A 13,628-nucleotide genomic window follows, 5' to 3' on the forward strand; every position below is an offset into this window, starting at 1 on the left:
TGGTCAGAGATTGTAGGTTTCAACCCATGTTGTGGTGTGATCCATTAACCATTAAGCCTGTTAACTTCAAGTTGCTAAATGTTATACGTCTGTTATGATATATTTACTGAACAACATTGACATTTCTAAAAAAAAAGAATCCTCTTGAGTTTGACTTTATATTTTTAATTTAAAATGTATTACTTTCCTAAACTCAAACTTAAATTGATTTTTATATATATTAATTTAGTATAAAAAAATTATTTTCATTAAGTAGTGACAAAATCACTGATTTCCAGTCAAAGTAATAAAATAAAAAATATGAGGTGAAAAATGGCCAGTAGACGTTTTAAGTCAGCCAGATGACTCAAGTGTTGGAACACTATGGAGATGTCATGGACGTTTCATGAACACTCTCTATGCTGTGGATGTTATGAGCACGCTGTTATTGCCATGAAAAATATCAGGCGCAGTATTAAACAAAATTATTTCCTGATTCAGGCCAGGACCACTATTGTTCTGTACAAGAAGCTACGAAAGTTGTCACTGGGGCGGTAGGCCTACCTTTTCAAAAACATATCCATATTTGTACCTCAAAGGTTCACATTGGTACATATAAAGACCTTTTTAAAGGGTAACATAGAATTAAACTAGCAGTTCAGAACCATACATGTTGATATTTAAGAGATATTGGAGAATTGCCTATTCGAATTTCAGATCACATCATGCAGTATGGATGCTAAATCAATGGTTGCTATGCGATTAAATAAAAATTCACATGTTGCTCTATAAAACAAGCCTGTGTGTGATTAGCACGTCCAGTTCAAGAGGGATTAATACAAAACTTGTTCCCTGGTGTTTAACTTTTTCTGAGGAATTTTTAATATTGGTAGGTGTGACATTTATAGCTTTGAGACCCGTACTGGTCTCATAAAATGCTGCAAGCCTTTTTACGACTTTATAAATACACACCTCATTTGCTATTTTCATTGCTGCTGAACAGGTTTGAAAAAAAAGAGATCTGTTTCATTATTTCCATAACACTAATTATTAGGATATTAACACGCAGCAGGCGAATAAGGTGCGAGAGGTGAGTGTGAATCTCTGTAGTAAAATATCTGCATTGTTTTGTTTCTGTCCATGTAGTGAATTATTATGGCACATATGTACAAGCTTGTAACTATAAATTTAGGCAGGTTATGAGCTCCATAAAGTCTGTGTGAATCTCTCACTGTAAAAGTCCTGCAGCTTGAAGAGGTCAGCACTGCCATGGCCATAGAGAATGATTGAGTTAATTCAATTATTTTATTAATACTGAAAACTCTTCAGTGTTTTTAAAGGGTTTATATTGGTTTTAGAGATAAACATCAGAGTAAGAATGTTCTCATCAAATTATCTTTTACAGTACAATACAAATACGTGTGACCCGATCTGTGCAATTCAGGGTCAAGTCTTGTGATCTAATTATAAGATTAGGAGCAACAAAGTTTGATTTCACCTTCAACTGACATGATTCTTACTCAGTCAATATTTATATAAGATATAAAGGTAATATTTTTACAGGATGTTCTTTACATTATGTAGGATTATTTAATGTAGAAAACAAATAAATCACAAATAAGTGATTTTACCAGAGTTTCACAATCAGGGACACATGGGGTAATAATGTATCTGGTTAATCTGGGACACATTAGTTCCCATCTATATTTTTTGCAGTGTTAACCAAATCTGCTAAATTTGATGCATATTACCCTAGTTCAGTCTTTATAACCACTTAATACACAAATGACAGCTTTGAGATTCAAAAACAGCCTTCAACAAGTTCAATAAGATTTCAAAATAAAACCTATTCTGCTTAATGAATCAGAAATTATTGGCGTTAAACTGCCATCACATAAGATCCTTCGAGCCTTTCATATAGGTGAAGTACAATAAATAAGCACACAAGATCTATCGAACATTGTTTTTATGGACTTCAGACATGTACAAAAAACACATGAACTTAAAAAACATTGTCACATGTGAGTTTCATGTGATTGTTAAAACGGCTCTTTCACGTTTCTTTCTCTTCCTTTTCTTCTCCTGGAAACGGTCCGTGGCATCAGCAAAGAACATCACGTCCTCTTTGCTTTCAATCTCACGTTGCAGAAACTGAAGGCCGGCGCTGTTGAAGCCCAGCATGTCCTGAACGGGTAGAAGGAGAGAACGGTTAGCCTACGTGAGCTGAATGGTTAAATGGTGAGATATAAAATAACCGAAGACAGACTGACCCTGATCTCTCGCACTTTGGAGATTGTGTTTGTCCTTAAATCATCAATGACAGTCAGCAACATCTGATTACTAGTGATCTGACCAAAGTGGATTCTGGGGAAATTATGTATTAAAAACAGTTAGTGAAGAGAATAATCACATGGAAAGTACAGATAATGTTATTACTCTATGCCAATTCTTTTTTTAAACATATTTATTAACACATTAATAAATGAAGAGTTCAGATGCAAAAGTGTATCTGACATGTTTTCTTGTAACTGAGGATTTTTTTATTGGCACTTTTCTTTAGGTTCAGTAATTTCACGTTAATGGCAATGGAAAGTTTATTGAAATGCCTTATTTTAAAATGTCACTTTAGTCATTTCATTTGGTATTTAACAAATATGACAGTCTTTTGCTGTAGGGCAAAAACCTCCACATAAAAAAAAATCCACTTCTTTGGACATTGACCATGTTTACATGCACCCTCATAACGTGATTATAATGGGATTCTGGCAATATTGCAATTATACTTTACCTCATGTAAACACAATACTTTGATTAAAAAAAATGCAATTAAGTTCATTATTGCAGCAAGCATAATTATATTAAAACCGACAGCAGCGTATAAAACCGTTACATTATTACTGTCATAATATTTCTGTCTTCATCACGGCACCGAATAATGAAATACGTCCATAAGAACGTGTTTGTCATTCAACGTAAGTAAATTAAACCAGTGGACACTAAAGATGTAAGTAATGCTAAAAATGCTTTGATTCTATTATAAAAATAAATGTAACACTTTTTTAACATACCACAAGTTAGTTAAATGTTGCCACATACAAAAACATTTTCGTAGTGGTTGTGTATGGCTTTTTAAATGGATGTGCATGAGTACCTTAGCAGGAAGAAGAGACAACGGCACACCAGCTCCACCTCCAGGCCCTGCTGCACATAACCACTGAATAGCTGCAGTAGATCTGGAATATAATGGAATGGCAGCACAAGCAGAGACACTTCCAGCTCACTATAACAACAGAGACAGACAGACAAACAGATGAGAGTCAGGTATCACATGATGACTAGAGATGTCATGAGAGGCTTTGGCTGAGCTGAGGATGAGATCTTACCTGGACCGAACCTTCTTTATCACTTCCAGAACGTATTGAGAGGGCTGCAGAGCCAATGGAAATCATTAGAAACATTTGGTTATGTTTCACTCTTAAATTTAACTTTTTTAAGAGACTGATGCATTTGACATTAACTAAAGAAAACTACATTTGACTCTTTACAGCTGTGGTTCATATGATATGACAAAACCTTACCGAGACATTTCCAAAAGCCATCAGTATGGGATTCATCTTAGGAGGCGGAAACTGGAAAACACATAAAAAGTGTCTAATTTAAGTAACAGCATCATTGAATGTTTTACAGTCCTGATCAACATTGTTATCCTGAGGTGCATGATGTACAAGGTACATCTGTAATTTTGATGTTTTGATGTCTTATTTCTGTAATACATCTCACCTCCTTCCCTGCGGTCTCACAAGCGACTTTGTGCTCATCCAGCCTTTTACTTTCCTCTCTATAGAGCTCTATAGCCTCCATTATACGCTCCGCCTGTAAAGGGAGAACAAGGCTGTCATTTCTTTACTGCAGTTCATAAAGAAGAGGAAATCTTTATCTCAGTAGTCCTGCAGACTCACAGCTTTGACTGTCTCAATGCTCTTCTTCCCAGCATGCTCTGCCTCTCCTTTAGTCTCTCCGGGGACCTTCAAGACACATGAGAAACCAGTCAGACAACACAAAAACAAGAGTCATGGACAATCTTTTGGGTTTAAGAGGTTTACTTACCACAGGTTCATCTCCTTTGCCCAGCGACTCCTCGAATTCTGCTTCCCTCTCCTGAGGAGAAACAAACATTAAGTTCTTCAGTTTGAAGTGAATATGTTGTATAATAATACAACAAAAACACAATAAAATATAAGGTTATAAACTAGCAGCAATAGCTAACATCAAACTACTAGAAACAACTGTAAACTTTAGATGGGTCTATTGTCACTCCTTCCAGAAAAACTTTTTTGATTGTTACGGGCAAAAAACCTTGATCTTGCGGCACGTTTTCTTAAAAAATGCGATGGAATATGCGGGATATTTATGCAATTTTGTGCGGTAAAATTGCAGGAACTTGCAAAAACTGTTTGCAGCTTTTCATTGATGTTCACGTCGCGTAATTACGTCACTTCCTAACATTCCCATGAGAACAGGGGACATGGCTGCACATGTGTAAAGTAAATGCAACTTTCCAATTTCTGCTAAGAAATTGGAAGCAGAAATATGCAATTTATACGCAAAAGGGCGGCCTATTTAAAAAATGCAGCCCCCTAATAAATATGCGGACTTTGGCTGATTATGCATTGAATCATGCAATCGCATAATCTTGTTTTTCTGGAGGGACTGTATTGTGCACTCCCTTTGGTGATCTCTTTGTAAAATGTATTACTATAATAATTATAATATTAAGTGTGACCAAAAGTTTATGTTGCCCTAAGGTTGATATTAAGATCTATAAGCAACCAAGTCATTTTTGTCCTGCGCAATACTCTATTAATTGAAAACCAAACTCTCACCATCTCCTTCTCTTCCTCTAGAATGATGGGCTCCCTCGTTCTCTCCCACAGTCTGAGAGACTTATCATGGGATGAGGTGACAATGTGGTCTCCTTTGGGGCTGATGGCCAGGCACCATACCTCACGATGATGACCCTAGGAAACATTCAATCAGGAGTCAATCACAGCCAACATCACATGATAATCTGTAATGACACAACACTTTAAATACATTAGTGGGGTTTATGGGGGTCTCATATTATGCATTCTGACACAGTAACAATTAACACAGTTTAAGGGCTGGATTTCTCATGCTAATCATGGGCAAAGTTTCAAAGAACCATTTGCCCATATATGGGCACAGACACACCAACCAAGAGCTAACATTAAATCAACATCACCAAAGAAGTGTGTTGTTGTTTGTGAGGGAATTTAAGCTTCCTAAAGAACCAAGCATTATGGGAACAATGGATGTAGTGATAAAGTAACTGGGTCATGAGTCGCAGGCGGTAAGTAAAACTGGCGGTAAGTAAAACTGCATCAAAGTTCTGTGTTTTTTGGCAATCGACACGTAAGTACATATAATGTAAACGACACGAACATGTAGTGAATCATAAGTTATCCAGAGATAGTGGGGTAATGTTTTGTGTGTGTTTCGTGCTCGTGACTCGCTTCGCCTGAGGTAAGCCTCCAGGAGCTTGTCTTTTTTCAAAGTAGCGGAACAAATGTTTAGTTTTATAATCTGATAAAACTAAAGACTCTTCAAGGATATGAAAGATGCAATACTACTCTATAGGTACTTAAGATTTACAAGAGATTACCAAAAAAGCATGTGTTATGTGACCTTTAAGGATAAACAGATGACCTCTTTTGTAACAAAATCACCAATCAGACTATGCTGCATAATGGCTGTGGTCTGTGTGTATGGTAACTGTTATCCTTTCAGTCTATAACAACTACTTCCATCCTCATTGACTTTTGGAAAACTCTTTCTGACAAAATCAAAGACGATCACCTCCAACGTCTGGATATGCTCAAATTTGTCTGCGTCCCATTCCTTGATCTTTCTGTCCTTCCCCGCAGTGAAGAACAAATGGGTTTTGGGTACAAACTGAAGAAACATGACACTAGAAAATAAAGACATCAGTTAAAAAACAGGAGATTACAAATAACCATCTGGGCTGATGTCATCATCCCACTACAGTTCACGAGAGGTGAAACTGACAGAATACAGAAATCACTGCACCTGTCATCAGTCAGGGTTGCGTACATCATAACTTTAATTAAAAATGAAACTGAAAACCATATGGCAGTTATGCATCACTATCAGTCTATGTGAACAGTGGAAAGTGCAGGTGGAGAGGATCTGTGTGTAATTGCTTAGCGTAAATCATGTTTTTGGAAGTCAGAGCTCTGGTGTTTCTCTCTGGATTTATTTTAAGATCACTCCAATATCAATCCATGGTGGCCAATACATTGGTCCATATTTCAATTACCGTACACACAGTGTTCATATGACTTTTAGCAGTAAGAATGAAAGATAAAATTAGTGCTGCATAACGATTAATTGCAACTAATTGTTTGCAGAATAAAAGTTTTTGTTTTGTGTGCGTATGTGCGTGTATAATAATTATGTATATATAAATACACACACATGTATAATTTTAAGAATAAATAAATATTAATTATACATACATATAAAATGTATATACACATGTAAATATTTCTTAAATATATGCATGCATGTGTGTGTATTTATTTATATATACATTATTATTATATACACACACATATATGACGTAAACCAAAACTTTTATTCTGCAAACAATTATTTGCGATTAATTGTTATACACCTTAGGGAAATAACTAAGTGTAAATTTTAGGAAGCGAACTCAAAGCATAAAAAAGTATTTGAAAAGGTCAACAAAGATTAATCACCTGTCGTCATGTGCAAACATTGAGCGATGACAATCTCCAAAATCCAAACCCCAGATCTTTACATTTCTGTCTGCTGAGCCTGTGGCTATTAAAGCGCTGTCCTGTTGAAAGTACACAGAAACCCACAAACACCAATTTACCACAATTATCCAATTCATCCAAAACACTTGCAGCATGTAGTCTCAGTTAATACACTCACATGTGAAATGTCCAGGCACAGAACTGGCAGTTTGTGTCCATATAACGACAAGAAAAACTAGAGACAGTTGGAAGAGAGAAAAAGCATTAGCATATAAATCATAAATACACATGTGTTTAGTTAGTTTATATTGTTTTCCTTCAAAACACATTTCTAAGACGGTGAATCTGTATTAAAGTGCAGGTGCATGATTTTAAAAAAACACTTTGTAAAAGGGAGTCGGGCAGAGTAGCAAAACACACTTGTAGCCAATCAGCAGTAAGGGGCGTGTCTACAATCCGACATCGTTGCCTGGGTTGCGTGTGTGTGGGGCGGGTCGGTCAAAAGAAGGTCCAGATTATATTGGGGTAGGGGCGTGTTTGTTTAGGTGAATTCAAAGTCAACATTATCTTTCTGAGATCATGCACCCCGCCTTTAATATCTGTCTCAGATGATCACCCATCACGAATGTTAATCCTAAATGTAAAGAATGTCTGTGGGTATATATTGTCAGAGATTAAATTTGTTGGTGATCAAAATTGTTGTTATATTGTGATCATCTTCTGGTTTTTTTCCATTGTGTAGTATGGCTCGGTACAACACGGTACAGCGCACATTTGTGGGGGTTTCACTTGTGTACAGTACCACAAAATACTTTATTTAGTTCCGCCTCGGTTGAGGTTCCATGCAAGCCGACTAAAACGTGATGTGTTCAAACACTGAAGATCACTGATTGGTCAGAGAGAATAGTCACTACCAGCATGTTTACCTTGTGTGCCCTCAAGCAAACCAGGTGATAAACATCTACATGCCAAAAGAACATGTACATCTACATGCCAATCTAGAACACCATTCCATCTATATGCTCCATTGCTGCTGTGTAGTGCATATGTTTGTATTGTGTTTTTACGATGTCACAGCAGTAGTGCGAGCTGAGCCAACTCGGAATATTGACTTAACATGCAAGGGACAACACATTTGGTGTGAATTCATTTTTTGTAGTTATTTAGGCTTTCCTCATGGATTACCTTTAGTGTGTCTGTGAAAAATATTTTAACTGTACAGTCAAGTAGGGAGACAGCCAGCAGTCTCTGGTCAGGACTATAGCGCACACACAGCACATCTTCATCTAACTGCAAGGTACGCATGTGCTTCACTGTCAGTCTCCTGTGGGTTTAAACAGTAAAACAATTAAGCCAAGCGGAGAGAAATCAAAACAGAATGGGAGACTCAAACAGTTGGCCAGGACTATTTTTGTATGCGAACGGACAACATAACTCACTTGTTCATCCCAGAATCTTGGTCCTTTATGAGTTCAAAGTCCCAGAATTTCACAGTCTTGTCAGCACCCCCTGTTACAATCCCCCGCTGTAGCAACAAACACACAAATCATGTGAAAAAGGTCAAATGTGTACACATAAACCTAAAATCTACTTTGACAGCTTACAAAGATTTTAAAGTAGAATCAGAAATTCACTGTAGAGATGAGTAGATCCACTGAGAGATCAATATTTCACCTGATCTGGAGACAGACACATGGACCAGAGGGCTCCATCATGGGCATCAGTTGTCTCCAAAAGGCTCCCTGAGGCCAGATCAAAAATCTGAATCTTCCCACTCTGACAGAAGGTAAATAAAAAACACAATAAACACGAAGGCTATGAAAAAAATATAGGTGGTCCAGAACTAAAAAGCTTGCAGTGGAGAACAATCACTGAATCAGAATTAAAAGTTGGCATATTAACTATTTCCCCGCCATTAACAAGTTAACTCGTCAATTAAGAAAAAATTATGCTTTTCTAAGTTTTTATGGTAATCTGTAATTCCGTTATTATTCACTAGATGACTCTTCTTAATCTGATCTCTAACTAAATTAATAAAAATAAAAAAAAATTAAGGGGATTAAATGTTTTTTCCCCATTTTGTTTGTTTGTTAGAAAGCAGAGGGTCTGTTATTTCATTTGATATATTTGTATGTTTATTAATTTATAGAAGAAAATTTTCCTGGAAGGCATATTGTGAAACTTTTGTGAAAATCACAAAAAAGCTAGTGGGCAACTTTTAAAAAAAAAGGCTGCCCAGGAATAAGTTAAGAGGCACACAAGAACCAATGTTTGGTGTCAAATTTTGCTGACGTACTTTTGGATGCCTTAGATGTAGTATATATTGTTTCATACCTTTGTTCCCAAAATGATCTGTCTGTCCCCTGGAACAAATAATGAGCAGAGAGCATATTCACATCCCATGGTACGAATGACCTGCAAGGTGGACCTGATAAGAGAGAATATTTTGATCAGGAACTTAAATCTACTGTATAAGTATTTAGACCTTCAAATTATTTAGGTAGGGCATCATCTCATTCGCACTCACCTGTTCCACACTTTAACAGTTTCTCCGGAGGCAGAAAGGATGGCAATGTTATCTGAACTGAAAGCCAGCGTTCTAACATCTGTGCGGTGACCGTTGAGCGTGAGCCGAGAGGTCTTAGTGCCAGTTGGACTTTTCTCTGTGGTCTTCAGGTTATAAGTCTCTACTGTGTTATTCTGAAGTAGAAGAGCAACCTTCATCTCTCCATTAGAAAACAGAATGCAATCCACGGACCTGCAAAAAAATAAATAACTATTATCAATCCTCTGTTTAACTCTTTCACCGCCATTGACGAGATATCTCGTCAATTAAGAGAAAACGCTTCCCCGCCAATGACGAGATTTTCCGTCTTTCCACAATACCGCTATTATCCACCAGGTGGCGCCCTTCTGCAACTTTTTAAACCCGGAAGTATTGCCCTATGGCAAGCGGCTGCATGTCCGTGTCTGTTTTAAAGATCGCTTTGAATGGGATCTCTATGAAAAGTCCGTCATAAAAATTGAATAATCTCTGCTTTTTGCTCAAAATGTTGTGTTTTTGCAGAAACCTCCCCATATTCAAAAGCTGATTACAAAAGAACCACTGAAGGTAGGATGAAACGTTTTTTTTTGTTTGAAAGCAGAGGGACTGTTCTTTCATTTGGTATATTGTATGTTTATATATTTAAAGAAGAACATTTTCTGGAAGACATTAAACTTTGGTGAAAATCATGAAAAACGCTGGCTGGCAACTTTTTTTAAAAACGCTGGCGGTGAAAGAGTTTAGGTGCCTATGCTAATACGACTACTGTATAAATGAAAAAGATAAGATTTAGGGAGAGAAACAAGATAACTGAATTCCAATGTATAATATTGTTCATGAAAGTGTTTGACATCTGTTGTTTTTTTACATTGCAAGATAATAAAAGAAAAAAAGCCAAACACAGCGTTTGATACGACGTCACATAAGTAAGGGATAATGAATAGGCAGCAGCTTATCGGAGGGTCTTGTATAACCTGCTGCCTGTACATTATCCCGCTTATTACATGGCTATTTACCTCATAAGTAAGGTAAGGAACTTTAAAATCTTGATTTTTAAATATTTTATTTGTTTGTTTTTAACGAATGCAGACCTCTGCAAGGAAAACCAGCTTACTTTTGGTTTTAAGATAAGACAAGATGTTCAAATGAAAGGACAACACTATTTGGTTTAATCATCTGTAAATATTATGTCACATATGTTATTATAAGACATATTTATATATAATTTGTGTAATATTAAACTGTACTGGTCAAAATTATTTGCAGCCATCTGTTATTAGTTTCAGGCGTCGCAAATGGCCAATCAGAATCAAGCATTTTAGAGTGCAGTGTAATATTTAAATATTCTAATAAATACCATAAAACAAACAATTATTTTTTTAAACAATCAATTTCTGACCGCCTCTAAATACAAGGCCAAATTATTAAGACTAACATACCTGATTTTGGATGAAGCCCTTATGTTTGCCAGTTTCTGGATCTCATCACTCAACTTTCTCTCCACTACAGGCTCAGGTACATCCTCTCCTCCTTCCTGAGACCTACAAAACATTAAAGTCCATCAGATTAACATTCTTTATTAATGAAAGGACTAGGGTAAGGTCTTGCACTTTGTACATTTGAAAACTTACTTTGCTTTTTTCTTGGCTTTCTTTAGTTTTCTGTCCATCTTTTTCTGGATTTCTTCCTCTGACAGCACGGTGAAGACTTCAAGCGTAGCATCCAGACCCTGTAGAGATTTTATTTTTTAGCTATCAGGCTAAATTCTTCACAGCTGGTGATATCAGCCAATAAATAGGTTTTAAAAATATTTTAATAAATTTTTTTTTTAAAAAGTATGAAATTTACTTACGTGGCATGCTATCACTTTAGCTTTGGCATCTGTAACCAAAGACACAATCCTGTCTCTAGATTCCCTGAGAACAGAACCTGCTTTTGTACAGCTGACTATCCGCTGTAAAAGAAAATCAGAACATTTATGAACATTTGAGTTTAAATAGAAAATATAAATATAAATGTTATGTTAAATTGACAGAGGAAATATTACTACCTCTGGCTCTTCATCAAGACCATCATCTTCCTCATCATCATCCTCCTCCAGAAGATTTTTTACTTTCTTTTCATGCGGTTCCCCTGCAGCCTTGCCCTGTGAATACACTTTATTGTCAATCTGAACAAGATTTTCATTAATATTCAAACACATTAATGTTGCAAATCGACTTGAATGTGTGTGCGTGTGTGTGTGTGTGTGTGTGTGTGTGTGTGTGTGTGTGTGTGTGTGTGTGTGTGTGTGTGTGTGTGTGTGTGTGTGTGTACATCAAAATGCAAGTCAGCATCTAATGTAAATATGTAACAGCATAAGTAAGATCTTATCACCTCCTGTATGTACTCAATGTCCCAAGCTCTGAGCTCACTGTCAGCCGACCCTGTCAGCAATCTATTCTCTTGGTTCAGAAGGACCATTCCCCACACCTGCAGATTGGACAAAAATGCTGTATTTCAACACCAACAGATATCTGGACAGTCTTTGCATTCATTAAAAGCAAACAAAGAAAAGCCTTTGTTTTTTACTGAGTTACTAAATGCCACTATAGACCTGATTATTTTAATCACAACTTCTTAAACATTTACATAATATTATATATATACGAAAAAGAAAGCACATAGTGTATAGTGCTGATTATTTTAATCAGTTCTTAACCATCTACAGTGACCCAAATTACCTCACTTCGATGTCCCACCATGGTCTTAAAACAGTGCTGTGTGGCCAAATCCCACCACTTCACAAAACTGTCCTTGGAGCTGCAGAAATATATATTTTATATTTACAATTATGCATTTAAGACTATCCAAAGTGATTTGCAGTGCATTATAAAGTATACATTTAATCAGTATGTGTGTTTTCTGGGTCAGACCTATGACCTTTTGAGCTGCTAAGACAATGTTCTACCAACTGTGCTACAGGAACACTCGCAACATGGCATGACTACATGACAAACATTTGACATCATTATTATAAAACAAACAGATTATCAAGTTACCTTGTAATCAAAATGTTTTTGTTCTCCAAGAACAAAACTTGTGTGACAGCATCTTTGTGTCCTTTGAGTCTGTACAAACCACATTCATTGATGATATCCCACACAATCACATCCGTGTCCTAACAACAACGAAAATATAAACTTTTTATATGTGACCTTTAATTTCATCCCCTGTTCATCAGCATTAAATAACTAAAGTAGTGGTGCAGATGAAGTGTCTCACCCTCGAACCAGTGACAAGTCGAGCACCCAGTGCATCATATTTGATGACCGAAACAGCAGATTTGTGTCCATTAAAGGTGACGTTACTTTCACCATTGAGAAGATTGAAGATGCGCACACCTCCATCCTCATAGCCAACTGCTATGTGGACACCATCAGGAGATGGACACAGGTATGTCACCTCATGCTTTTTACCTTCAAGAATAAGAACCTGTGAAATAAAAGAGAAAGTAAGTGCAACGTTTATGAACTTACACAAATCGTAACATTGTGATGACTGTCAAAAAACGCACCCAATTGATCTCAAGTCACCCAATAAGCTAAGACCTCACCTTCTCAGCTTTTCGGACGTCCCATATAAACACATGCTCGCAGGCACCCACGGCAACATACCGACCCTTCTCGCCACCCCTAATGGTCACAAAAGCGATGTTGGACTTTTGACTGCCGATCACCCCAAACACAGCGCTTGCCACATAGCGCAGGTACTGCTTAGTCAAGCCCATGACTAGCCAGAGGTACCTATTGACACAAATCAGTAGTGTTATAAATAATGTAACTTAGTTGTCAAGTTGTTCCCTGACTTGTCCAAGACTTTCTAAAAGTCAAAACTGCGCAAAATCAATGTTTTGAGGTCCATGCTATGCTGCACATCAACACACGTGTGGTTCGCTTTTATCACAAAACGTTACTCAAATTAAATATTCAGATACTACAAAGTAATACAGTTCAAAATCAGTAATTACGTAAAAAATATAACGCTACATACTTTGTCGCTGTGATGTAGTTTTAAGCTCCAGTCTTCTACAATAATACTATTTCTATGGGCTATGAGAACTTCCACATGCTTTGCGGTCGTGTGCGACACGCAGCAGAGGCACAAGTAATGGATTGCCGAGTAGAGCTACTATTTAGAGCAGTAAATAGGTTTTTTTTTTACATAAAACAATAGAAACATTAGGATTTACAAGTAGAATTTATTTAGCAAATATTTAAAGTAGATTCTCTTTCGTTATGTCC

General features: G+C 36.7%; 1 protein-coding gene across 1 annotated transcript; it reads right to left on the minus strand.

Moving 5' to 3' along the window:
• Window positions 1–1,930: 1,930 nt before the first annotated feature.
• On the minus strand, window positions 1,931–13,513 carry wdr3 (WD repeat domain 3). The gene is made up of 27 exons (XM_065248984.1): window positions 13,378–13,513; window positions 12,941–13,130; window positions 12,610–12,819; window positions 12,387–12,505; window positions 12,069–12,147; window positions 11,722–11,817; window positions 11,396–11,491; window positions 11,198–11,299; window positions 10,977–11,074; window positions 10,785–10,886; window positions 9,328–9,558; window positions 9,135–9,228; window positions 8,475–8,576; window positions 8,240–8,325; window positions 7,986–8,124; window positions 6,979–7,035; window positions 6,780–6,880; window positions 5,857–5,968; window positions 4,863–4,997; window positions 4,087–4,137; window positions 3,939–4,004; window positions 3,760–3,852; window positions 3,558–3,608; window positions 3,363–3,406; window positions 3,131–3,259; window positions 2,250–2,343; window positions 1,931–2,163 (listed from the first exon to the last, which is right to left on the minus strand). Exons 2-27 carry the CDS (start codon window positions 13,112–13,114, stop codon window positions 2,008–2,010), a joined length of 2,817 nt encoding a protein of 938 aa, XP_065105056.1. The 5' UTR covers window positions 13,115–13,130; window positions 13,378–13,513; the 3' UTR covers window positions 1,931–2,007.
• Between the last annotated feature and the right edge of the window lie 115 nt (window positions 13,514–13,628).

Source organism: Paramisgurnus dabryanus, chromosome 15 (assembly GCF_030506205.2).
Source record: "Paramisgurnus dabryanus chromosome 15, PD_genome_1.1, whole genome shotgun sequence".
Lineage (NCBI taxonomy): Eukaryota > Metazoa > Chordata > Actinopteri > Cypriniformes > Cobitidae > Paramisgurnus > Paramisgurnus dabryanus.